This window comes from Amblyraja radiata, chromosome 1 (genome assembly GCF_010909765.2).
Source record: "Amblyraja radiata isolate CabotCenter1 chromosome 1, sAmbRad1.1.pri, whole genome shotgun sequence".
NCBI classification, from domain to species: domain Eukaryota; kingdom Metazoa; phylum Chordata; class Chondrichthyes; order Rajiformes; family Rajidae; genus Amblyraja; species Amblyraja radiata.
The window spans coordinates 36370320-36397092 of NC_045956.1; the positions used below are offsets into that span (position 1 = coordinate 36370320).

At 42.8% G+C, this 26773-nt stretch overlaps 1 protein-coding gene across 2 annotated transcripts in view; it reads right to left on the reverse strand.

Annotated features, from left to right (window-relative positions):
• Nucleotides 1-10766: 10766 nt before the first annotated feature.
• Nucleotides 10767-26773, reverse strand: part of LOC116972943 (mitochondria localized glutamic acid rich protein) — a 37780-nt gene continuing 21773 nt past the window's right edge. Inside the window, exons 4-6 of one of the 2 annotated variants that reach the window (XM_033020545.1) lie at nt 19000-19014; nt 16402-16554; nt 10767-11017 (exon numbers count right to left, since the gene is read on the reverse strand). In XM_033020545.1, coding sequence (XP_032876436.1) covers nt 10836-11017; nt 16402-16554; nt 19000-19014 — 350 coding nt within the window. In that variant the 3' untranslated portion in view covers nt 10767-10835. The remainder of the gene's footprint in view (nt 11018-16401; nt 16555-18999; nt 19015-26773) is intronic. The other variant, XM_033020553.1, reaches the window with a different exon arrangement.

A 26773-nucleotide genomic window follows, 5' to 3' on the forward strand; every position in this document is an offset into this window, starting at 1 on the left:
AATGAAATTCTTAGAGCAGCATAACAGGCATGTAACACGATACACAGAGGTGAATAATAAATACAATTCAATGAATGAATAACCCCAATACTATTACAAAAATAGCCCCAAATTTTCCTTGCCAATAAAGACAGTCTTTAGTTTTGAAACAAAGAACAGCACATGCTGGTTCACATAAAAGGACACATAGTGCTGGAGTAACTCAGCAGGTCAGGCAGCATTAGGGTTGCCAACTTTCTCACTCCCAAATAAAGGTCAAAATAAGGGGAAAATTCCCGACGAATGTTGACCGACTCAGCCTGGGTGCTGGACTGCACACAAAGCCCAGCCGGCGGGTCAGCTGAGGAGTTTTGGTCCGGCACCCCATCCAACTCATAAATTGATGATCGGCCATGGGAAGGTCAGCGAATGTCCGAAGGTCGGACAGCTGGCCGGGTTGCTGACTGATGGGGCCACGGGCGAGGCACTGCTGCTGCACTCCATGGGCTGCACTCCGACCTGACATGCGGCGCTCCGACCCGACAGTCCCCTCGACCAGAAGAGTAGCAGTCAAATACGGGACAAGGGCGGTTCCGTATGGGGAAACCAATATACCGGCTAATACGGGACAGTTAGCAACCCTAGGCAGCATCCCTGGAGAATGGACAGGTAACATTTTGTGTTAAGACCCTTCTTCAGACTGATTTACGAATCTGGTCTCGACCCTTCAGACTGTGCTGATACAGTCCATGCTCTATTGATTCGTGTTGTGTAGTGTTCAAGACGCTGGTGTTTGTTGGGAAGAAGCTATCCTTGAACCCAGTAGTGATGGTTTTAAAACTCCTATAACTTTTTCCCAATGGTAGGAATGAAACAAGAGTGTGGCCAGGGTAGTGTGGGTCTTTGATGGTGGCTGCATTTTTGAGGCAGTGACTCCTATAGATCCATTTGATGGTGGAATTTGGCTTACCCATTTCAGGAATTTGATGCAGAAACTTGATCCTGGAAATTCCCATATGAAATCAGTTAGAACACCAAAAAGATAATTTTCATGGTTTTGTTTATTTTTTTGCATTTCTTTACCTGAGTCTGTAACATCTATCTATCTATATTACTCAAAAGTCTGATCTTGACCGCTTTTGGCTCACTGTGCTGTGATATCCGAGAGAACGCCGCCACCTATGGCCGTGATTTTTGGCCACCTCGCTCCGAGCCCCTCTCTGCCTTCCGGGACCAGAGGATTTTTCCCATCGATGAAAAATCAGAGAGATATTAATGTTCTTTAAAAAATTGCCATTCTTTCTGCTGGAGGGAGGGGGAGGGACTATAAAACCAGGAAGTGGTGTGCCTCACTCAGTCTCTGCAAGATGGAGGAAGCCAGAGGGTCACGTCTCTCTGAGCTGTGAATAACACTGAACACATGTCTACTCAACTGTGAGTGCCCTCAATGTGGTTTGAAAATGAAAATATGGTTGGTTTGAAATAAAAAGGCACTGCCTGCAAATGGTTGTTTGGGGGGTTTGGGTTGAAGTGAAAAGGCACTGCCTGCAAATGGTTGTTTGGGGGGTTTGGGTTGAAGTGAAAAGGCACTGCCTGCAAATGGTTGTTTAGGGGGTTTGGGTTGAAGTGAAAAGGCACTGGTTGTTTGGGGGGTTTGGGTTGAAGGCTTTCGACAAGATCCCACATAAGAGATTAGTATGCAAACTTAAAGCACACGGTATTGGGGGTTCAGTATTGATGTGGATAGAGAACTGGCTGGCAGACAGGAAGCAAAGAGTAGGAGTAAACGGGTCCTTTTCAAAATGGCAGGCAGTGACTAGTGGGTTACGCAAGGCCCAGTGCTGGGACCCCAGCTATTTACAATATATATTAATGATCTGCATGAGGGAATTGAATGCAACATCTCCAAGTTTGCGGATGACACGAAGCTGGGGGGCAGTGTTAGCTGTGAGGAGGATGCTAGGAGGCTGAAAGGTGACTTGGATAGGTTGGGTGAGTGGGCAAATGCATGGCAGGTGCAGTATAATGTGGATAAATGTGAGGTTATCCACTTTGGTTGCAAAAACAGGAAAGTAGTCTATTATCTGAATGGTGGCATGGTACACCAGTCATTGAAAGTAGGCATGCAGGTGCAGCAGGCAGTGAAGAAAGCAAATGGTATGTTAGCATTCATAGCAAAATGATTTGAGTATAAGAGCAGGGAGGTTCTACTGCAGTTGTACAGGGTCTTGGTGAGACCACACCTGGAGTATTGCGTACAGTTTTGGTCTCCTAATCTGAGGAAAGACATTCTTGCCATAGAGGGAGTACAGAGAAGGTTCACCAGACTAATTCCTGGGATGTCAGGACTTTCATATGAAGAAAGACTGGATAGACTCGGCTTGTACACGCTAGAATTTAGAAGATTGAGGGGGTATCTTATAGAAACTTACAAAATTCTTAAGCGGTTGGACAGGTTAGATGCAGGAAGATATTCCCGATGTTAGGGAAGTCCAGAACTAGGGGTCACAATTTAAGGATAAGAGGGAAGTCTTTTAGGACCGAGATGAGAAAATCATTTTTTACACAGAGAGTGGTGAATCTGTGGAATTCTCTGCCACAGAAGGTAGTTGAGGCCAGTTCATTGGCTATATTTAAGAGGGAGTTAGTGGCCTTGTGGCTAAAGGGATCGGGGTATGGAGAGAAGGCAGGGATGGGATACTGAGTTGGATGATCAGTCATGATCATATTGAATGGCGGTGCAGGCTCGAAGGGCCGAATTGCCTACTCCTGCACCTATTTTCTATGTTTCTATGAAGTGAAAAGGCACTGCCTGCAAATGGTTCTTTGTCTAAACTTGACAACTTCCTGTTTGCACTATATTGATTTTGGATAAAATGCTACCACTTACGGCTGTGATTTTTGGCCATCTTACTCGGTCCCCCTCCGCTCATCAGGTGCAGAGGATTCTTCCCATCAATGAAAAACAAAAGTGTTATTAGTGTTTAAAAAATGTTGAGAATCTCTCTCCTGTCAATCATGCCATGAAGGCCACACCTTTTCTGGTGGGAGGGGGAGGGGATTATAAAACCCGGAAGTGTGGGTGTGGCTCAGTCTCTGCATGATGGGGGAGGGAGAGGTCACGACTCTGTCTGAGCTGTGAATCAACTGAACACGCTGAATGTCTACTGAACTGTGAGTGTGGTGTTTTGTGTGGTATTATGGTGGTTTCACCATGCTTGAAATAGTATGAAACTGCATTTGAATGTGGTGTCATTGCACCCTGCATGAAATGGTATGAAACTGCATTTGAATTTGGTGGCCTTGCACCCTCCTTGAAATGGTATGAAACTGCACTTGAATTTGGTGGCCTTGCACACTGCTTGAAGTGGTTGGAAACTGAACCTGAATTTGGTGGCCTCGCTCCCTGCTTGAAGTGGTATGAAACTGCACTTGAATTTGGTAGCCTTGCACCCTGCTTGAAATGGTAGGAAAATTGATTTGAATTTGGTGGCCTTGCACTCTGCTTGAAATGGAATTTCAAGGAATAGCCGTGAGTGAGCTGCCAGCACATCAGGCTTGAGGGACTGAGCTGCCACCCCAAGAATCCATTTGGCCGACAATGTCCATACTAGCCCTCTGGAGACCAGTAGTCCCTGCAGCCAACAACACCCATACCAGCGCTCCAGAAAGCCCCCCCCCCCACTGACCACCAATGGAATTGGTGGAGAAGTGGAATATTGCGTCGGGGGACCAGCCCTCCCATGTGAACATAGGGCCCAACAGGTCCCACTTAGCCTAGTAGAAACAGAGAAAATAGGTGCAGGAGGAGACCATTCGGCCCTTCGAGCCAGCACCGCCATTCATTGTGATCATGGCTGATCATCCCCTATCAATAACCCGTGCATATCCCTTGACTCCACTAGCCCCTAAAGCTCTATCTAACTCTCTCTTAAATTCATCCAGTGATTTGGCCTCCACTGCACTCTGTGGCAGGGAATTCCATTAATTCACAACTCTCTGGGAGAGAAAGTTTTTTCTCACCTCAGTCTTAAATGACCTACTCTTTATTCTAAGACTGTGGCCCCTGGTTCTGGACTCGCCCAACATAGGGAACATTTTTCCTGCATCTAGCTTGTCCAGTCTGGAACAAGAAATGGTGGAGACGAGATCCACAGAAATGTTGCTGTTGCTGAAGAATTATGACGTCAGAGAGGGAGAGACAGCATGGAAACAGGAAACTGGCCCTTCATCCCACTGAGTCTGTGCCAACCTTCAACCATTTATGCTAATCCTACACTAATTCGATATTGTATTGTTATTTTAATCTGTCTATAAAGATGCAGCAAGTAAGAATCTTATTGTTCCTTTCCTGATGCATATGACAATTAAACATTCTTGATGATCTTTTAACTTTTGATCCATTTTTTAAATTCTCCCCACATTCTCATCAACTCCCAGATAGTAAGCCCAAAATGTTTCCTTGCTCCTTTCCACTCACCTGGGCACTGGTTCTTATGTTCCCTCTCTATTCACCTAGACCCTGGTCCCTGCATTCACTTCCCACTCAATAGAGCCCCAATGCCTTCCCATTGCCAGGCCTTGATTCCCATGCTCCCTTTCAATGCTTCATATTCATCTGAAATTTTATCATTTAAAGGTGATTTAAAAGAGGTGATTTAGAAATAATCCAGTAATTCCTAAAATCTTGTCTGGCATTACTGAATTCCCAAGCATGATGGATTATTAATGTTTTACTTTACATGGGATCCAAGGAGAGATAGCTGAATGGATAGAAATTTGGCTTCAAGGAAGTAAGCAGAGGGTGATGGTGCAAGGTTGCTTCTCAGACTAGAGGCCTGTGACTAGTTGTGTGCCTCGGGGTTCGGTGCTGGACCTGTTAGCAGGATCTTGATCGATTGGCCAGGTGGACCGAGGAATGGTTGATGGAATTTAATACCAAGAAATGAGAGGTGTTGCATTTTGGGAAGCCTAACATGGGCAGGACCTAGACAGTGAATGGTAGGGCTCTGGGGAGTGTTGTAGAGCAAAGGGATCTTGGAGTGCAGGTGCATAGTTCCTTGAAGGTAGAGTCTCAGGTAGACGGGGTGGTCAAAAAGGCTTTTGACACATTTGCCTTAATCAGTCCAAGTATTGAGTATAGACGTTTGGAGGTCATGTTGCAGTTGTATAAGGCGTGAGGCCGCGTTTAGAGTATTGTGTTCAGTTCTGGGCACCACGATATGTTTTCAAGCTGGAAAGGGTACAAAGAAGATTTACGAGGGTGTTGACAGGGCTAGAGGATCTGAGCTATTGGGAAAGATTGAGTAGGCTGGGACTCTATTCCTTGGAACACAGGAGGATGGCTTCTTTTAAAGGTGTATAAAATCATGAGAATAATAGATCGGGTGGATGCACAGTCTCTTACCCAGAGTAGGTGAATCCAGAGGACATAGGTTTAAGGTGAAGGGGAAAAGATTTAATAGGAATCTGAGGGGTGACTTTCTCACATAAAGGGTGATGGATGTATGTAACAAGCTGCCAGAGGAGGTAGTTGAGGTAGGGACTATCTCAACATTTAAGAAACAGTTATAGACAGGTACATGGATAGGACAGGTTTGGAGGGATATGGATCAAACTCAGGGAGGTGAGACCAGTGTAGCTGGGACATATGGCCGGTGTGGGCAAGTTGGCCAAAGGGCCTGTTTCCACACTGTATCATTCTATGACTATGTTACCAGAACTGGCAAGCATTGCACAGAACTTGAGCCTGAAGAAGGGTGCCGACCCAAAACATCACCTATCCATGTTTCTCCAGAGATGCTGCCAGATCTGCTGAGTTATTCCAGCACTTTGTGTCCTATTTTTAATAAGCATGGATTAAGTTAGCCTGTGGCTATCATTTTTATTTATTTATTTATTCCGAACAAGTAAAGACATTAAAGACATTAATATTAACAAAATCGAAATTATCAAACAAATTGGACATTACAATCAATATTTACAAAGCAATGAGAAGAACAAAATCAAAGTTCCAATGTCCAACTCTGTGTCTGTACAAGCTCGAAAAGGAGTGAGAAGAAGAATAACTTATTAAATCTCACCCCTTTTCCCCAACACTTCTACCATATTTAAAAATCAATTCATTACTAATAATAATACTACCCTAGGCAATTTCCCATAATACCTACAGACATATATATACATACAACTATTATGTACATACAAACTTCATATCTGAAGTACCCAAACATAAGTAAACAATAGTAAAGCAATAGATAAACATCAACCCCCACTTGTCAACCATCCCCTCCATCCCTGTCCCCCTTGAGAATTATTTTTTTATATATCATTTTAAAATGATTCATGTTTGTGCATTGCTTCAATTCCCCGTTCAATTTATTCCACACTCCTACTCCACAAACCGAAATACAAAAGGTTTTTCTAGTCGTACGGACTTTTTGTTTCTTAAAGTTAAATATTCCTCTTAAATTGTAACCCCCCACACGCTCGTTAAATAATTTTTGAATGTTTCCAGGTAAATTTTTATTTTTGGCCCTAAACATTATCTGAGCTGTTTTGAATGTAACCAAATCTTCTAATTTTAATAATTTTGACTCTAAAAATAATGGATTCGTATGACCCAGATACTTAGCATTATGGCTTGACCTCCCACCTTCAATTTCCACAAATTTCAGCGCAATTAGTTTAACTTGGCATCGTGTTCGACGCGGACATTGTGGGCTGAAAGGCCTATTCCTGTGATGAACCATTCTATGGTCTATGAATATAAGTAAGTTTATTGGCCAAGTATTCACATACAAGGAATTTGTCTTGGTACTCCGCCCACAAGTAACAACATGACATGCAGTGACAGTTACGAATAACTCAGAAAACACTAAACATTAATAATAATAATAAAACATTAATGATAAAACACCATTGATCAAGCATGTGAACCAACAAAATACCAGATCAACTAGAAGAGAGTAAAAGGGAAATAGGGAGAGAGTGGAAAATTAATGTTGAGGCAATCAGTTATGATGAGTAAGAAGATAAGACTGTACCAAGAACTTTTGAAACTTTGTTGGCTCCAGAAAAGTGGTGACTCTTTGTGTACTGCCTAGGTGAAGTCTGTTGTATGATTTTTCTGGATTGTATGCAAAAACAAAGAATTTTACTGTACCTAGGTACATGTGACAGTAAAGTATTATTGAATCTTGTTGAATGGTGGTGCAGGATGTGTTATGGATCTCATCCCCTGCCAATCCAATCTTGTCCTCACTCATTTATTTCGGCTTCTAACTCCAAATTATCATCATTATCATCATTGTTTTTGAGTTTCAACGTGACCTCCCTCCTCCTTCACTGAAACTGTTTCTTGTGTTATAATCTCTTTATTCCACAACATCGTGAGGCATATGGGTCATACAACATGGAAACAGGCCCTTTGGCTCAACTTGCCCATTCCAACCAAGATGCCCCATCTACACCAGTCTCATCTGCCCAGGTCCTGCACATATCGCTCTAAACCTTTCCCACCTATGTACCCCTTCATTCACCTGATTCTGCCCATTTGCGCTACACCTCCTTTTGCCTAGTTATTATCCGTTACTTACACATGACCAGCTCACATGCTCTGAAATTTCTCCCTGTAAACCCTTGATGCCTTGCCTTTTGACAAGCTCTTGGTCCCTTCTAATATTTCCACTTCTGTACTTGAAAGGCAACTGTCCTTATGGTGCTACAAGGTTGTTTGGAGTATTTAGTGTTAAAATGTTAATGTTAAATGTTATGATTGTACAAGGCATTGGTGAGGCCAATTCTGGAGTATGGTGTACAATTTTAGTCGCCTAATTATAGGAAGGATGTCAACAAAATAGAGAGAGTACAGAGGAGATTTACTAGAATGTTGCCTGGGTTTCAGCAACTAATTTACAGAGAAAGGTTGAACAAGTTAGGGCTTTATTCTTTGGAGCGCAGAAGGTTAAGGGGGGACTTGATAGAGGTCTTTAAAATGATGAGAGGGATAGACAGAGTTGACGTGGATAGGCTTTTCCCACTGAGAGTAGGGAAGATTCAAACAAGGGGACATGACTTGAGAATTAAGGGACAGAAGTTTAGGGGTAACATGAGGGCGAACTTCTTTACTCAGAGAGTGGTGGCTGTGTGGAATGAGCTTCCAGTGAAGGTGGTGGAGACAGGTTCGTTTTTATCATTTAAAAATAAATTGGATAGTTATATGGACGGGAAAGGAATGGAGGGTTATGGTCTGAGCGCAGGTATATGGGACTAGGGGAGAATACGTGTTCGGCACGGACTAGAAGGGTCGAGATGGCCTGTTTCCGTGCTGTAATTGTTATATGGTTATATGGATAGAAAATTGGTTGGCAAAGAATAGGAGTGAACGGGTCCTTTTCAGAATAGCAGGCAGTGGCGAGTGGAGTGCCGCAAGGCTCGGTGTTGGGGCCGCAACTGTTTACCATACATATTAATGATTTGGAAGAGGGAATTAGGAGCAACACTAGCAAGTTTGCGGATGACAAAGCTGGGTGGCAGTGTGAACTGTGAAGAGGATGTTCGGAGGTTGCAGGGTGACTTGGACAGGTTGAGTGAGTGGGCAGATGTGTGGCAGATGCAGTATAATATAGATAAATGTGAGGTTATCCACTTTGGCGGCAAAAACAAAGGGGCAGATTATTATCTCAATGGGGTTAGGTCAGGTAAGGGGGAGGTGCAGCGAGACCTGGGTGTCCTTGTACACCGGTCACTGAAAGTTGGCATGCAGGTACTGTAGGCAGTAAAGATAGTTAATGGAATGTTGGCCTTCATAACAAGAGGATTTCAGTATAGGAGTAAAGAGGTTCTTCTGCAGTTGTATAGGGCTCTGGTGAGACCACATCTGGAGTATTGTGTACAGTTTTGGTCTCCTAATTTGAGGAAGGACATCCTTGTGATTGAGGCAGTGCAGCATAGGTTCACGAGATTGATCCCTGGGATGGCGGGACTGTCATATGAGGAAAGATTGAAAAGACTAGGCTTGTATTCACTGGAGTTTTGAAGGATATGGAGGGATCTTATAGAAACATATAAAATTATAAAAGGACTGGAAAAGCTAGATGCAGGAAAAATGTTCCCAATGTGGGGCGAGTCCAGAACCAGGGGCCACACTCTTAGAATAAAGGGGAGGTCATTTAAGACTGAGGTGAGAAAAAACTTTTTCACCCAAGGAGTTGTGAATTTATGGAATTTCCTGCCACAGAGGGCAGTGGAGGCCAAGTCACTGGATGGATTTAAGAGAGAGTTAGATAGAGCTCTAGGGGCTAGTGGAGTCAAGGGATATGGGGAGAAGGCAGGCACGGGTTATTGATAGGGCACAATCAGCCATGATCACAATGAATGGCGGTGCTGGCTCGAAGGGCCGAATGGCCTCCTCCTGCACCTATTTTCTGTTTCTATGAAATTGTGATGAAATAGACCAGTGTTGGGTAAATCTTCAGTCTCAAGTAAAGTAATTAATCAATGTTGTTCAAGCATCTCCTGTGGTTGCCAACCCACTTTTGAATGTTGCTCCTCTGTAATATATTGGTATTCCTAGTATCTTTATGATGCTATCAGATAAACACTAAGTTCTTGAGTAACACCACACAGTTGAGTTTGCTGAGTTACATGGGCAAATGGGACTTGCTTTGATGGGACATTCTCTGTGGAATTCTCTGCCTGTTCTCAGGCCGGTTCTCTGGATGCTTTCAAGAGAGAGCTAGAGAGGGCTCTTAAAAATAGCGGAGTCAGGGGATATGGGGAGAAGGCAGGAACGGGGTACTGATTGTGGATGTTCAGCCATGATCATATTGAATGGTGCTGGCTCGAAGGGCCGAATGGCCTACTCCTGCACCTATTGTCTATTGACATCTTGATTAGCATGGACGAACTGCTGAAGGGCCTGTATCTGTGCTGTATGACTCTATGACTCCAAGTACTTAATCATCCTCAGATAACAAGGCATCAAGGATGAGGCCCAGTGCTAGAGAAAGATAGGTAGAGGGCATCAACAACCCTAGGGTGAGGATGTTTGAAGAGATTCAGTGGCAGAGATACAATGGTGAACAAGGGATCGACACAAGCATCTTTGGAAAAGGGGGGTGGGGTTGGTTGGAGATATTGGGGGATATAAAGAGGTGATCAGAAATGTTCTGGCTGTCATTAAGAGATGGGAATAATCAAATTGTGCAAGAGCAAGGGTATGACCACATAGGGGAGAGAAAGCAGAAGGGAAGGGATAAAAGAGGGCAAGTATGATAGTCAAAGAGTCATACAGCGTGGAAACAGGCCCTTCGGCCCAACTCGTCCACACCGATCAACATGTCCCACCTTTCTATGTTTGGCCCATATCCTTCTAAACCTGTCCTATCCATGTACCTGTCTAAATGTTTTTAAAATGCTATAATAGTACCTGAACTACCTCCTCTAACAGCTCGTTCCATACACCCACCACCCTTTGTGTAAAATAGTTATCCCTCAGGTATATATTAAATCATTCACATTTCAGCTTACACCTGTGTCCTCTGGTTCTTGATTCCCCTACTTTTGGTAAAAGACTGTGCATCTACCCGATCTATTCCCCTCATTATTTTGTACACGTCTATAAGGACTCCAAGGAATAGTCCTAGCCTGCTCAACCTCTCCCTATAGCTCTGGCCCTCGAGTCCTGGTAACATCCTCCTAAATCTTCTCTGCAACCTTTCCAGCTTCCAAGTGGTGGCAAACTCAAATGTGAGGAAAAAGGTAAATTGAGAAAAAGATTCATATCATGATGGATATTTTTATATTTCAAAATAAATTATCAGGAAGGATGTTCTTAGTTTGTTCTGTTGTAGCTACTGTGCCTGTTCAGCTGGGGTCTCAGCCTCGTCTTCCTCTGGCATCGTATTGGGTTCCACAACCATTGGAAGATTTTCAACCTGCTCAACAATGTTAGCCGCAGGGACTTCCTCCTCCACTGCTGTTGACTCCAGAGTCTCTGCATCAGCTTCAACCTCTTCAGAAGTCTGGGAATCATCTGTTTTTAACGACAGTTCCAGATGGCAAATTAAAACATATCCAGGTATTACATTGGTATTGTTTGGAGGGAGATATTGGTAGACAAAAATGCTGGAGAAACTCAGCGGGTGAGGCAGCATCTATGGAGCGAAGGAAATAGGCAATGTTTCGGGTCGAAACCCTTCTTCAGACCTTTGCTCCATAGACGCTGCCTCACCCGCTGAGTTTCTCCAGCATTTTTGTCTACCTTTGATTTTCAGCATCTGCAGTTCCTTCTTAAACAACATTGGTCTTGTTTGAAGGGAAACCTCGCCCTAAATGCAGGGCTACTTGCAGAATCTACTCTTGCACAAAGGTGCAGATATTGATTTTGCATTGTAAATTTTGTGTTTTGCACAACTAATGGAGGCAACCACTGATTTGATTCATTGATTTTAATTCCGTTTAAGTCAAAGGAATGAAGTAAAACAGACTGCCAACTCACTGCAATCAACTGATTGTATGCACAGAATGTATGTCAAAGGTTCAGCAGAGTCTGGTACTATACTAGTAATCCCAGGCAGCGCCAACAGTGTTCAGCATCGTCTGGTATTAATGATCCCAGTGAAAGGTCCCAAGGGGTGACATTGAAACAGGAGATGTGGAGTCAGTATGGATAGAACTAAGGATTTGTTAGGGTAAAAAGACCCTAATGGGACTAATCTACAGGCCCCCAAACAGTAGCCTGGACATAGGGCGCAAGTTGAAACAGGAGTTAAAATTGGCATGTAGTAAAAGTAATGCTGTGGTTGTTATGGGAGATTTCAACATGCACGTAGACTGGGAAAATCAGGTTGGTACTGGACCCCAAGAAAGGGACTTTGTCGAGTGCCTTTGTGATGGATTCTTTGAACAGCTTGTATTGGAGCCTGCCAGGGAGAAGGCAATTCTGGATTTAGTGTTATGTAATGAACCGGATTTGATAAAGGACCTCGCGGTTAATGAGCCATTAGGAGGCAGTGACCATAACATCGACAATTGGAGAGGGAGAAAAGTAGATCGGAGGTGTCAGTGTTGCAGTTGAATAAAGGGGACTATGGGGCCATAAGGGAGGAGCTGGCCAAAGTTGACTGGAAATATACACTAGCAGGGATGACAGTGGAACAAAAATGGCAGGTGTTTCTATGAATAATACAGAAGGTGCAGGATCAGTTTATTCCTAGGAGGAAGGAAAATTCCAAGGGGAGAAAGGGACGACCATGGCTGACAAGGGACGTCAGGGACAGTATAAAAATTAAAGCGAAGAAGTACAATGTAGCAAAGATGAGCGGGAAGCTCATGTTTAAAGAACAACAGAAGATAACCAAAAAGACAATAAGGGGAGAAAAGATGAGGTACGAAGGTAAGCTAACCAAGAATATACAGCAGGATAGTAAAAGCTTCTTTAGGTATGTGAAGAGGAAAAAATTAGTTAAGACCAAAGTTGGACCCTTGAAGACTGAAAAAGGTGAATTTATTATGGGGAACAAGGAAATGGCAGATGAATTGAACAGGTACTTTGGATCTGTCTTCACTAAGGAGGACACAAACAATCTTCCTGATATAGTAGTGGCCAGAGGATCTGGGGTGACAGAGGAACTGAAGGGAATCCACATTAGGCAGGAAATGGTGTTGGATAGACTGATGGGACTGAAGGCTGATAAATCCCCAGGGCCTGATGGTCTGTCTGCATCCCAGGGTACTTAAGGAAGTGGCTCTAGAAATCGTGGATGCATTGGTGATAATTTTCCAATGTTCTATAGACTTAGAATCAGTTCCTGGGGATTGGAGGGTAGCTAATGTTATCCCACTTTTTAAGAAAGGCGGGAGAGAGAAAACGGGGAATTATAGACCAGTTAGCCTGACATCGGTGGTGGGAAAGATGCTGGAGTCAATTATAAAAGATGAGATAGCCGCACATTTGGATAGCAGTAACAGGATCGGTCCGAGTCAGCATGGATTTACGAAGGGGAAATCATGGTTGACTAATCTTCTGGAATTTTTGGAAGATGTAACTAGGAAAATGGACAAGGGAGTGCCAGTGGATGTAGTGTACCTGGACTTTCAGAAAGCATTTGATAAGGTCCAACATAGGAGATTAGTGGGCAAAATTAGGACACATGGTATTGGGGGTAGAGTGCTGACATGGATAGAGAAGTGGTTGGCAGACAGGAAACAAAAGAGTAGGAATTAACGGGTCCCTTTCAGAATGGCAGGCAGTGACTAGTGGGGTACCGCAAGGCTCGGTGCTGGGACCGCAGCTATTTAAAATATACATCAATGATTTGGATGAAGGGATTCAAAGTAACATTAGCAAATTTGCAGATGAAACAAAGCTGGGTGGCAGTGTGAACTGTGAGGAGGATGCTATGAGAATGCAGGGTGACTTGGATAGGTTGAGGGAGTGGGCAGATGCATGACAGATGAAGTTTAATGCGGATAAATGGGAGGTTATCCACTTTGGTAGCAAAAACAGGAAGGCAGATTACTATCTAAATGGCGTCAAGTTGGGAAAAGGGGAAGTACAACGGGATCTGGCGGTCCTTGTACATCAGTCTATGAAAGTAAGCATGCAGGTACAGCAGGCAGTGAAGAAAGCGAATGGCATGTTGGCCTTTAGAACAAGCAGAATCGAATATAGGAGCAAAGAGGTCCTTCTGCAGTTGTACAGAGCCCTAGTGAGACCACACCTGGAGTATTGTGTGCAGTTTTGGTCCCCTAATTTGAGGAAGGACATTCTTGCTATTGAGGGAGTGCAGCGTACATTTACAAGGTTAATTCCCAGGATGGCGGGACTGTCATATGCTGAGAGAATGGTGCAGCTGGGCTTGTACACTCTGGAGTTTAGAAGGATGAGAGGGCATCTCATTGAAACATATAAGATTGTTAAGGGCTTGGACACGCTAGAGGCAGGAAACATGTTCCCGATGTTGGGGGAGTCCAGAACCAGGGGCCACAGTTTAAGAATAAGGAGCAAGCCATTTAGAACGGAGAAGAGGAGACACTTTTTCTCACAGAGAGTGGTGAGTCTGTGGAATTCTCTGCCTCAGAGGGCGGTGGCGGCAGGTTCCCTGGATGCTTTCAAGAGAGAGCTAGATAGGGCTCTTAAAAATAGCAGAGTCAGGGGATATGGGGAGAAGGCAGGAACGGGGTACTGATTGGGGATGATCAGCCATGATCACATTGAATGGTGGTGCTGGCTTGAAGGGCCAAATGGCCTTCTCCTGCACCTATTGTCTATTGTGATAGGTGCAGTTGGATGCAAAAAAAAACAATTTCAGCACCAGCGGAAGTAGGGATAAAAGAACAACCATTTTTTTCAACCTTAAACATTGTCCAATGAAAGTTACTTGGAACTGAAGGTATGTAGGTATCAGAAGACCACGTGATCATAATCACCAGAGATGCTCACTGGCAATGGATGGGCTAGTATACACTGTACAAGAAGAATATTCTCTTAAAAAGGTGCCCAAGGAAACAGGGTTATACGTCAGGGTCAGGATTATACGTCCTATCCGAAAGACAGAAAGGTGGGCAGAGGGGGTGGGGTAGCTCTGTTGGTTAGGAATGTATATAACAAAGATTAGTGGAAAACCCGAGGATTGGGAAGTTATTAAAGAGCAACAGAAGGTAACTAAAAAGGCAATATGGGGAGAAAAGTTGAAATACAAAGGTAAACTAGCCAATAACATAAAAGATAGCAAGAGTTTCTTCAGTTCTATAAAGAGTAAGAAAGAGGCAAGAATGGACGTTGGACCACTGGAGAATTATACAGGAGAAGTGATAATGGGGAATAAAGAAATGGCAGAGTAGTTGAATAACATTTTTGCATGAGTCATCCCATTTACATCAGTCATCCTACTTTCCAATGTTGAAAATCTGGGGAACAACTACTTCAAAGTGCATTTTGCACATTATTAATAAACTATTATGAAAGCAGACTATCTTGGGAAATAAATTACTATTTATCCATTATCAACCTACTACGCCTCGCAGACCATTTCTGACTTTATCACTTCGAGCTGTCTGCCCTCCACAGCCTCCAACCTTATCATTCCCCAGTCCCGCATGGCCCAGTTTTACCTAAGTCTGAAGAAGAATCTCAACCCGAAACATCACCCATTACTTCTCTCCAGAGATGCTGCCTGTCCCGCTGAGTTAGTCCAGCATTTTGTGTCTACCTTTGGTGTACACCTGCATCTGCAGTTCCTTCTTACATACTATGGCTCCATTGTCCGTCATTAAAAAAAGTTCAAAGATCCAACATCCAAAAGATACTCCAAGATGGAAATTTGCCTTTTGTTACCTAAAGTAATGTTGGAATTAGCTGCTCACTGTTTCCTCTCTGGTACTAACGAATAAATATGAATAGTTACACCAAAGATTCCATAATTGTAAAAATTATCATTTTTTAATTTAAATACAGTTTACAGGTTAATTAGGGAAAATATGCTGGTTTTGCTTTGTATAATTTGCGAAATGCAGGCTTTGCGGGTTGCAGAAGACCTGACTTTTAAGGAAATTAAATTTGTCGCAAATTATCCCATAAATTTTTAGAGATTTTTTCAAGAAATAATAATAATAATACTATGCTTTGTGGCATTCATTAACAAAGGTACACAGCATATTCGGTCAATTATGGGTAGTTATGGTGCATATTTGATGACATGGAAGAATTATAGTGAGTGTATGTAGAGCAATAGGATATGGATTACTGTAGAAAACAGACCAAAAATGGCTTATGAATAGCTCTCAGGAATGGCACCATTATGTAACCAAGGTACTGCCTGTACTTACAAATACAATAATTGGATTGAGCTATTTCTCTACATTTATAATGTAAAACACTTGAATTCAAAATTATGTTTTAAAGGCTGAAACTATTCCAATAGTTACTGACCATTGACTATCTAGTTACTTTAGCAGATGGATATTTTTTCATCACAGCTCTAGCCAAAGTCAGATGCTTCTTTCACCTAATTTACTAAGGACATCATAATATTTCATCTTGAGTTTGAAATGTGTGAAAAAAATGTGCCTGAAGGTGACGCTTGGGTAATATCAACCTTCATAGGTAACATCAACCTACCTACCTACAAAGTGTATATCCTTCTGTTGAAAGATAGATAAGCCTTTGATAGACTTCTATTGAAGTACAGATGCTCCCCGATTTACGATGCTTCGACTTACGATGTTTTGACTTTACGATCAGCAAACGCTCGGCAACCACAGCGAGCCGCACGTCACTTCCGGTCACGTGATCGCAATGCCTTTTCGATTTGCGATATTTTCGATTTATGATGGGTTTATCGGAACGTAACCCCATCGTAGGTCGAGGAGCAGCTGTATAGAATTATGGGCTAGTATAGGCTAGTTAATCTTTACCTGAAGTAGGTAGTGGCAGAACTTCAATCACTTCTTCTTCCACTGTTGACTTTTCCAAGTTGGGTTCAACTGTTGAAGGACTCTCAGGTGGCTCAACATTTTCTGCCAGGCCTTCTTCACCAGCTTCTACTACTTCAAGAGGTTGCACTTCATCTGATTTTATTGAAAGTTTAACAGAACCACATGAAATTATAAGCAGACACAATATGAGTTAGGCTTAACATGTAATTTCAACCCAATCAGTTTGATGCAGGGCTGCTTGCAGGATTTACTGGCAAACACACAGTATATTTGAAGTAATGAGGAGAGTGCACTCGATGGTCTGGTAGTAAACCACTCAGACCTTAGATGCTAAATTGAAATCCCACACAAAGCAGGAGATGTACACCAACAATGGACTCTACACCAATGAGAAGGTGAAATAAATAAGCTAGGGTTTCAATCCTGGCAAATATTTGATGCTGGGACCTGAATTAGTGTAGCTATCAGTTGAAGCAGGGTCATAATTAGCAGGGATAGCTTACTGGACTATTAATATCCAGCCTACAATCTCACGGCAAATTGGTCACATTGTTATGCTGAGACCAATGTGGTGGAATATAGTGCAAACAGGGTCTGCCCACACATGATTCAACACTTGCAGGTGAAATGGGGTACCAGGAGGAAATTGGAGAAAATGAGACAATGGTTGCTCCAATACACAAGCAACATTTGGAGGAACTGTTGCGTTATATAATTAGATCCTGAAGGAACGGCACAACTGGAATCTCCAAGGCAAACAGCACTGCATCACCAGCTGAACCTTAGAATATTGAAACCTGTTGAATTAATCCACGATGACAACTGGAGTAAAAAGTCCCATCAAAAGCACAAAAAGCAGCCTCGCTTGCATGCCTTCGCAGCGTGCAAAAGACAAATACTCAGCTTAAAAAAATGTAATTGATAGTCATTAATGTAAATGAAAAGTAGAGAAAGAAAAGGCAGACAACGACATGAAGATACAGTAACTCCCCTCTTTGTAAACTATTCTTGCAAGTTACATGAAGGATATTATAGTTAGGCGGAAGTTAATGTAACTGTTTTATGTAAATTCTTCATCAGTGAGGAAACAAGTGATGATGCATGGTAGTTTATTGGTTGGCTTGAAAGAAAAGAATTACTGAATTAGAGTACATAGCAGGTGGATAAACATAAAATGTTGTAAAAACAGGCATGGAAAATAAGCTCAGCTTTCAAACAAACTAACTAATAAAAAAATGGAATATTTTATAAAGATGTCCTCTAAAAATGTACTTTCATTTAAATACTTCAATTGAATGGCTTTTCAAGCTCCACATTGTGCAAATTAATAATGTTTGAAAGCAATGTTGGCAATAATAAGCAGTCATTCCGTTCAAATTAATTCCTATAGGAATGGGAAAAATATAAAATGGCTACCCCTGGTGTCCAATTCTACATCCTCATTTTAGACAGTAGTATTCTTGGTATTTTATTCTGGAAAGCGTACAATAAAGAAGGAAATTATTAAAATGATGAACAGTAAGTCATTGTTACATGTTTATTATTAGTAATAATTTTCCAGCTATACCATAAATTGAGGTTGGCATTTTGTTGCATTAGTTAAGATCAATGATTAAAAATTAACTGTACCAATACTACTTAACATGAACATAGAGCACAGAAAACAGACAAGTTGGAAGATAAGGATTTATTTTCAAAATTAAGTAAAGTCTAACCTCTTCTTGAAAGGCACTTAAGTAACAACTTACTGCAGTTACTTGGAAACCAGGAAAGAATAAATATATACCATTTAAGACATAGAGTGTGCTGAATGGACTCAGATTAAACTTTACTTCAGAGATACAGCGTGGAAACAGGCCCTTCGGTCCACGGAGTCCGCGCCGACCAGCAATCACCCCGTACACTAGCACTATCCAGCACATTAGGGACAATTTACAATTTTACCGAAGCCAATTAACTTACAAACCTGCACGCCTTTGGAGTGTGGAAGAAAACGGAGCACCCAGAGAAAACCCACGCAGTACCAGGGAGAATATACAAACTCAATACCGACAGCACCCGTATTCAGGATCGAACCCGAGTCTCTGGCGCTGTAAGGCAGCAACTCTACCGCTGCGCCACTGTGTCGCCCATGTAATTAACTGCATATCGATAAGCAAATCTCAAACGAATTATGTCTTAACACTAAAGGGCCTGTCCCACTTTCCCGAGTTACTCACGAATTCTCCCGAGTTTTCCCCTTGATTCAAACTCGGAGATGCCAGCAGTAGGTACTCGGGCTATTTATTTTACTCGTGGACATTTTTCAACATGCTGAAAAAACGTACCGACTTACCTGATGCCCCGAGTACCTACGGCTGGCATTACGAGCCGCTCTACGAAATATCTACGGCCTCCTACGGACATTCCCCGAGTTTGAATCAAGGGGAAAACTCGGGAGAATTTGTGAGTAACATCGTGAGTAACTAAGAAGACACTTCGACAAATTGTTAAGAATGTAATCTGTAATTTTTCCAGGCAATTCACTATTTATGGCAAACTGTTAACATTAAGGTGCAATTATTATTGTGTACTCACCAGCTTTCTCTGTAACTGTAGAAAGGAAAAATGAAGAATAAAGAATTTGTTAAAACTCAAATAGTATCAAGATTTTTTTGTTAATGGCAGAAAATGCTCACTTTCCCTCAAACGCCTAGCAAATAAAAATGTCATCACTGCAGAGTCTCAAGCAGTATTCCAGCTCTGTTATGAGTTTGCTCAGGCCAGCAGCAACTGGCTTATGGCAAATGGTCTCTGGATCTCTGAATTAACAAAGAGAAAAAATAACTTGGCTCCAGCCCCTAACTTTGGTTCAGATACTGGTCACATGTGGATACATGCCATGCAGTGCCAAAATGTGCCTGCTGGTTGGACAGGAAAAACATGGATAACAGCCCAAGGACCTGTATCCCAGCATGAATCAACAGCTTTGGGAGTGAAGTAAAAAGATTGGGTGGTAAGCAGGAAGTTTGTTAATCCTGTCATGACACTGTCAAGTAAATTGCATTATGAAACAACAATGTGTTAAAACGACAATTAATTCCAGAGAGCAGATAGGAAAAATACGGAGAGAAATTTGGACAGAATAATATAGAATGTTCCTAAAATGCCAAATATAGAAATGAGGAGCTGCTAAGTGCAAGTCTTAATGGGTAGATAAAAATATGTGGTCTATGACTTTGAAGACAGTAGATGCTCAAAGAGTCATTTTGCATATGTAGAGGATATCAGACCGTAGAGGATATCAGCAAAATCCCAGAAATAGCCGTAGTTTGGGAATTGGAAAAGAGGAAGGAACTCGGGAAAATTACAGCCACAGGAAAGGGCAAGTGAGCCCTTAAGTCTCAAGAAACAAGTCTCCGGGTCCTGATTCCTAATAACTCAGAACTCCACTTTGCATGAAAGAAAAATAGAATTGAGGAAAATTAAAATCTGAAAGAAGTGGGAATTTAATGAAAAAATAATTAAATGAACTGAATAACTTGAATTACAGAACTTTGATTAAAGGAGGAACTAATTTGTTCGATGTGGAATCACACTGTCAAAATAATTGCCATGTAATCCAAATTGTATTCATGGATTTAGGGTTTTTTTCCTGCTTCCTACAACACCTGCCTGAAAGGTTCCTTTCATAAGATCACAAAATTCAAACAAATGAGGAAGATTGTTCAGCTTATCTTTCAGGAAATGCCAATATATTGAAGCCATAGCAGACTGCAGTGAAGTACACAAATCATGACTGTAGTCCAGATGTCTGAATGGGAGAAGCCAGAGGGTAATGGTGGATGGCTGTTTGTCGGGTTGGAGGCAGGTGACTAGTGGGGTGCCTCAGGGATCTGTGTTGGGTCCTTTGTTGTTTGTCATGTACATCAATGATCTGGATGAAGGGGTGGTAAATTGGATTAGTAAGTATGCAGATGATACCAAGATAGGGGGTGTTGTGGATAATGAAGAGGATTTCCAAAGTCTACAGAGTGATTTAGGCCATTTGGAAAAAAATGGGCTGAAAGATGGCAGATGGAGTTTAATGCTGATAAATGTGAGGTGTTACACCTTGGCAGGACAAATCAAAATAGGACGTACATGATAAATGGTAGGGAATTGAAGAATACAGTTGAACAGAGGGATCTGGGAATAACTGCATAGTTCCTTGAAGGTGGAATCTCATATAGATAGGGTGGTAAAGAAAACTTTTGGTATGCTAGCCTTTATAAATCAGAGCATTGAGTATAGAAGCTGGGATGTAATGTTAAAATTGTACAAGGCATTGGTGAGACCAAATCTGGAGTATGGTGTACAATTTTGGTCACCCAATTATAGGAAGGATGTCAACAAAATAGAGAGAGTACAGAGGAGATTTACTAGAATGTTGCCTGGGTTTCAACAACTAAGTTACAGAGATAGGTTGAATAAGTTAGGTCTTTATTCTCTGGAGCGCAGAAGGTTAAGGGGGGGCTTGATAGAGGTCTTTAAAATGATGAGAGGGATAGACAGAGTTGATGTGATCAAGCTTTTCCCTTTGAGAATAGGGAAGATTCAAACAAGAGGACATGACTTCAGAATTAAGGGACAGAAGTTTAGGGGTAACATGAGGGGGAACTTCTTTACTCAGAGAGTGGTAGCGGTGTGGAATGAGCTTCCAGTGGAAGTGGTGGCGGCAGGTTCGTTGGTATCATTTAAGAATAAATTGGATAGGCATATGGATGAGAAGGGAATGGAGGGTTATGGTACGAGTGCAGGCAGGTGGGACTAAGGGAAAAAAATTGTTCGGCGCGGACTTGTAGGGCCGAGATGGCCTGTTTCCGTGCTGTAATTGTTATATGGTTATGTCAAGCACTGCCACACAGGGCGGATTATCTGGATATCGAGGGTATAGAATCACTTCCAGTTTTAGTCCATGAATAAGTACCAAGTGTTTCTTTCTATGCAAAATGAGTGCAGTCAGTGGCATAGAAACATAGAAAATAGGTGCAGGAGTAGGCCATTCGGCCCTTCGAGCCTGCACCGCCATTCAATATGGTCATGGCTGATCATCCAACACAGTATCCCCCACCTGCCTTCTCTCCATACCCCCTGATCCCCTTAGCCACAAGGGCCACATCTAACTCCCTCTTAAATCTCATCTCGGTCCTAAAAGACTTCCCCCTGGCGCCGACCTGTAGGGGGTAAGGGCTGCCTAGCCTGCAGCTGTCTGTTTTTCATTTCTTTTTTCTTATTTTTAGTTAGTTTAGTGTTTTGTTTTTAAGGAGTTCTAGCTTTTTTATGTGTGGGGAGGGGGGGGGGGAAGGGGGAAACTAATTTTCAGGGTCCCTACCTGGTCGGAGATGCAGCTTTTCTCCGGGCTGCACTTTCGACCCGTCCTCGCGGCCTACCAGCGGGCCTGGAGCGGCATTTCCTGAGGGGACCGCCCGGAGCCTCGGCATCGGCGGCGGCGGCACTGGCATCGGCGGAGCTGCGGGTCTGAGGACGGTGGTGCAGTGCTGGAGCGCCATTGCGGGGCGGGCGGTGCCTTGCCTGGGTCACTGAGCTGGAACTCCGGTGAGCTGGGTCCATTGCGGAGCAGTGGGTCTGTGGAGCGGCTGCGGGCAGCGGCGCTGAACTTTCCATCGGGAGCAAGGAGCTCCATTCGGCGCGGCCTTGTCGGCTCCGGAAGCCACGGTCTCGAGTAGGGAGGCGGCCGTTCCAGGGTTCCCATGCCGCTGAGAGGACTCTCCCGACGCCGGAACATCATCACCCGGCGAGGACGGCCTGGAACATCGGGCCTCCGTAGAGGCAACTGTGGAGGCCTCAATAGGCCCGACTATGGGTGGACATTGGGGATGGGACTGGACTTTGTGCCTTCCCCCATAATGGGAACCATTGTGGGGGGATGTTTTTATGTTAAAGCTATTTATTATTGTTATGTTTGTATTCTTTTTTATGTGCTGCATTGGCAAAAGGAATTTCACTACATCTAGGTGTATGTGACAATAAATCAACCTTTGAACCTTTGAACCTTTGAACCCTTATCCTTAAACTGTGACCCCTTGTTCTGGACTTCCCCAACATCGGGAACAATCTTCCTGCTTCTAACCTGTCCAACCCCTTAAGAATTTTGTAAGTTTCTATAAGATCCCCCCTCAATCTTCTAAATTCTAGTGAGCACAAGCTGAGTCTATCCAGTCTTTCTTCATATGAAAGTCCTGACATCCCAGGAATCAGTCTGGTGAACCTTCTCTGTACTCCCTCTATGGCAAGAATGTCTTTCCACAGATTAGGAGACCAAAACTGTATGTAATACTCCAGGTGTGGTCTCACCAAGACCCTGTACAACTGCAGTGGAACCTCCCTGCTCCTATACTAAAATCCTTTTGCTATGAATGCTAACATACCATTCGCTTTCTTCACTGCCTGCTGCACCTGCATGCCTACTTTCAATGACCGGTGTACCATGACACCCAGGTCTCGTTGCACCTCCCCTTTTCCTAATCGGCCACCATTCAGATAATAGTCAACTTTCCTGTTTTTGTCACCAAAGTGGATAACCTCACATTTATTCACATTATACCGCATCTGCCATGCATTTGCCCACTCACCCAACCTATCCAAGTCACCTTGCAGCCTCCTAGCATCCTCCTCACAGCTAACACTGCCCCCCAGCTTCGTGTCATCCGCAAACTTGGAGATGTTGCATTCAATTCCCTCGTCCAAATCATTAATATATATTGTAAATAGCTGGGGTCCCAGCACTGAGCCTTGCGGTACCTCACTTGTCACTGCCTGCCATTCTGAAAAGGACCCGTTTACTCCTACTCTTTGCTTCCTGTCTGCCAGCCAGTTTTCTATCCACATCAATACTGAACCCCCAATACCGTGTGCTTTAAGTTTGCATACTAATCTCTTATGTGGGACCTTGTCGAAAGCCTTCTGAAAGTCCAGATATAACACATCCACTGGCTCTCCCTTATCCACTCTACTAGTTACATCCTCGAAAAATTCTATAAGATTCGTCAGACACGATTTACCATTCATAAATGCATGCTGACTTTGTCCAATGATTTCACCACTTTCCAAATGTGCTGCTATCCCATCTTTAATAACTGACTCTAGCAGTTTCCCCACTACCGATGTTAGACTAACTGGTCTGTAATTCCTCGTTTTCTCTCACCCTCCCTTTTTAAAAAGTGGGGTTACATTAGCTACCCTCCAATCCTCAGGAACTACTCCAGAATCTAAAGAGTTTTGGTCTAAAGAGGCATGGTCCACAACAGCCAACTCCTAGTGAAATCATGAAAGCTGCACGATTTAGACTGAGGAGGCACAAGAGAATGCAGATGCTGGAGTCTGTAGTAAATAAAGCAGAGCATCTGGAGGAACAGCAGGTCAGACTGCATCTGTGAAGGGAAACGGTTTGGGTCGGGACACTTCATCTAGATTGGCAAATGTCAGTTTGGCTAGACTGACTAGTTTGGCCAGTCTGATGAGGAGTCCCGACCAGAAACGATGACTGTGCACTTCCCTCCACGGGAAGTCTGAAGAAGGGTCCCGACCCAAAACGGCACCTGCCCATGGTCTCCAGGGATACTGCCTGACCCGTTGAGTTACTCCAGCACTTTGTGGGGTTTTTTGGTAAACCAACATCTGCAGTTGCTGATTGCTACATTTCTTTCAACAATTCCTTGGCGGGATGTTTTTCCCATTTTGTTCTGGCTGTTACACATTGGGCTGAAGATACAGAAGCTTGGAAGCGTGCACCACCAGACTCAGGAACATCTCCTTCCCCTTTTATCAGGCTTCTGAATGGTCCCTCCCCTAAGCTAGGGTACTGTTCGATTCACTTCCACCCCATTGTGCAGGGGATATGGGGAGAAGGCAGGAACGGGGTACTGATTGGGGATGATCACAATGAATGGCAGTGCTGGCTCGATGGGCCAAATGGCCTACTCCTGCACCTATGGTCTATTGACATGTTCCCAATGTTGGGCTAGTCCAGAACCAGGGGCCACAGTCTTAGAATAAAGGGGAGGTCATTTAAGACTGAGGTGAGAAAAAGACGTTTTCACCCAGAGAGTTGTGAATTTATGGAATTCCCTGCCACAGAGGGCAGTGGAGGCCAAATCACTGGATGGATTTAAGAGAGAGTTAGATAGAGCTCTAGGGGCTAGTGGAATCAAGGGATATGGGGAGAAGGCAGGCAAGGGTTATTGATTGGGGACGATCAGTTATGATCACAATGAATGGCGGTGCTGGCTCAAAGGGCCGAATGGCCTCCTCCGACACATATTTTCTATGTAATCTATGTAATCTACATTGTGACTGTCCCTCCACAGATGTGGGCTGGCCCACTGAGTTCCTCCAACTGCTCAACATTTAGGTCCAAGTTGGCACCATGGCATTAAATTAGCACAGCATGAGAGTTAACATTATGATTGATCTTTTCTGTGCACATTCATCACAAACCATTTGGGTGTCAATTTGCCTCAAAGTCCAATTTCGCAGTCGTTATCTCAAGTTAAGATGTGTATACGACTGAACCGGGGGGAAATATCTTCACACTGAAGTTTGTGAATCCTTGGAATTCTCCATCCCAAAGAGCTACAAATATCTGTTTATAAGCATGTGCAAGGCTGTGATGAACTAGTTATCAGCTGCGAAGTAAAACCAGAGATATAGATTAGGGCAGAAAACAAACGTAATGTGGAAGACTAGCCAAGATCTTACTGAATGGTTGAACAAGCATGAGATATCACAAGCCTTCGTCAGCCCCCGTTTCATGTTCTCAGGATTTTGTCTGCACTCAAGGTTTTGCAGAATATTAACTCTTCCACTGGGAAGTAGTCCCCATAATTCTATTTTCTCATTTGCATGATCCAGTTTTTGTGAAATCCCAACTTGACCCCAGAACTACCTCAGTCATTTAACGTTTGACGTATTTTCACAGATAAACGTTGTTTGGCCTGCCTTGTGCATTCTACACTCTTCCATTATGAATTGATCTCAACATTATTTAATGTGCCATTACTTTACACCATATATTTAGTTCTTTCTGCCATCACGCCAAGCACGAATGTGTGCTTAAACATCCCATTAATAATATCAACATAAAATCCTCAGATGATTTTATTAATTCAGAATGTTTTACCAGAGCGAAATAAGTATATACACTTTCACTGCAAGCATATTCCACACATCCGAACCCCACCAAAGTCCCATCATCTCAGTAATAAAACAGAGTACAATGTCTAGAAATGCTCTCTCTTCATTTGAAGACTCGATTAATACTCCCAAGATCCCACACTCTGGTGTTTTTTTAACTTCCCTTTCTTGAACCCGGGTGCTGTCTGTATGGAGCTTGTACGTTCTCCCCGTGACCGCGTGGGTTTTCTCCGAGATCTTCGTTTTCCTCCCACATTCCAAAGAGGTGCAGGTTGGTAGGTTAATTGGCTTGGTATAAATGTAGATTATCCCTAGTGTGTGTAGGACAGTGTAAGTGTGCGGGGATCGCTGGTCGGTGCATACTCGGTGGGGCGAAGGGCCTGTTTCCACGCTGTATCTCAAAACTAAACTAAATTAAACTAAAATTCTGAATAAAATCTTCTTATTCACTATTCTGGCACGAGATCTTTTCCAAATGCTTGTGTTTTCCTGGTCTATCAAACTTGCATATCTGCACAATTACTGGAGCAAAGTCTATTAAAATAACTGACATTGTATGTAGATACCTGTACCTCTTTATTTCAAAATGCTGTAAGAAAAGAAAAGAAAATGAACTGGATTCTAATTATAATGCATTATTTGGGCCTGAAAGATGAGTAGAGAATACAGATTATGAAATATTAATGACTTGCTCTCTATTATCTGTGGTATCCAACAATATTATTATTTTTACTGTTATTATTAAACATTTTCTGAACCCATTCTCAACACGTTTTATTTAAATTACATTACATCCACTGGAGTTAATGATCATTATTGCCAATTTGTGGATTTGTACCTAAAGAGACTGAGAGATATTATTGTGCTAAATTAGTGATGTTGCATAAATATAATTCCTAAAATATCTAAAAGACATATGGTAGGAGCTATTCTGTTTCCTAATTTTAGAAATCTGCAGCCCTTACGATGATAAGTACGGCGCAAAAAAGGTTTTGATTCTACAACCATATACGCAATATAAAATTCTTTAATTCCTAAATGGAAATTAGGTGATAGTACACAAACAAATTATTCACCCCTGCTCATTTTGCATTTTTATTAAAGGCCAATTTCACCCCCTGTGTCTTTATTTCTGAGCCATATTCATAATGTTTTAAATATCCTATTATCAACATCA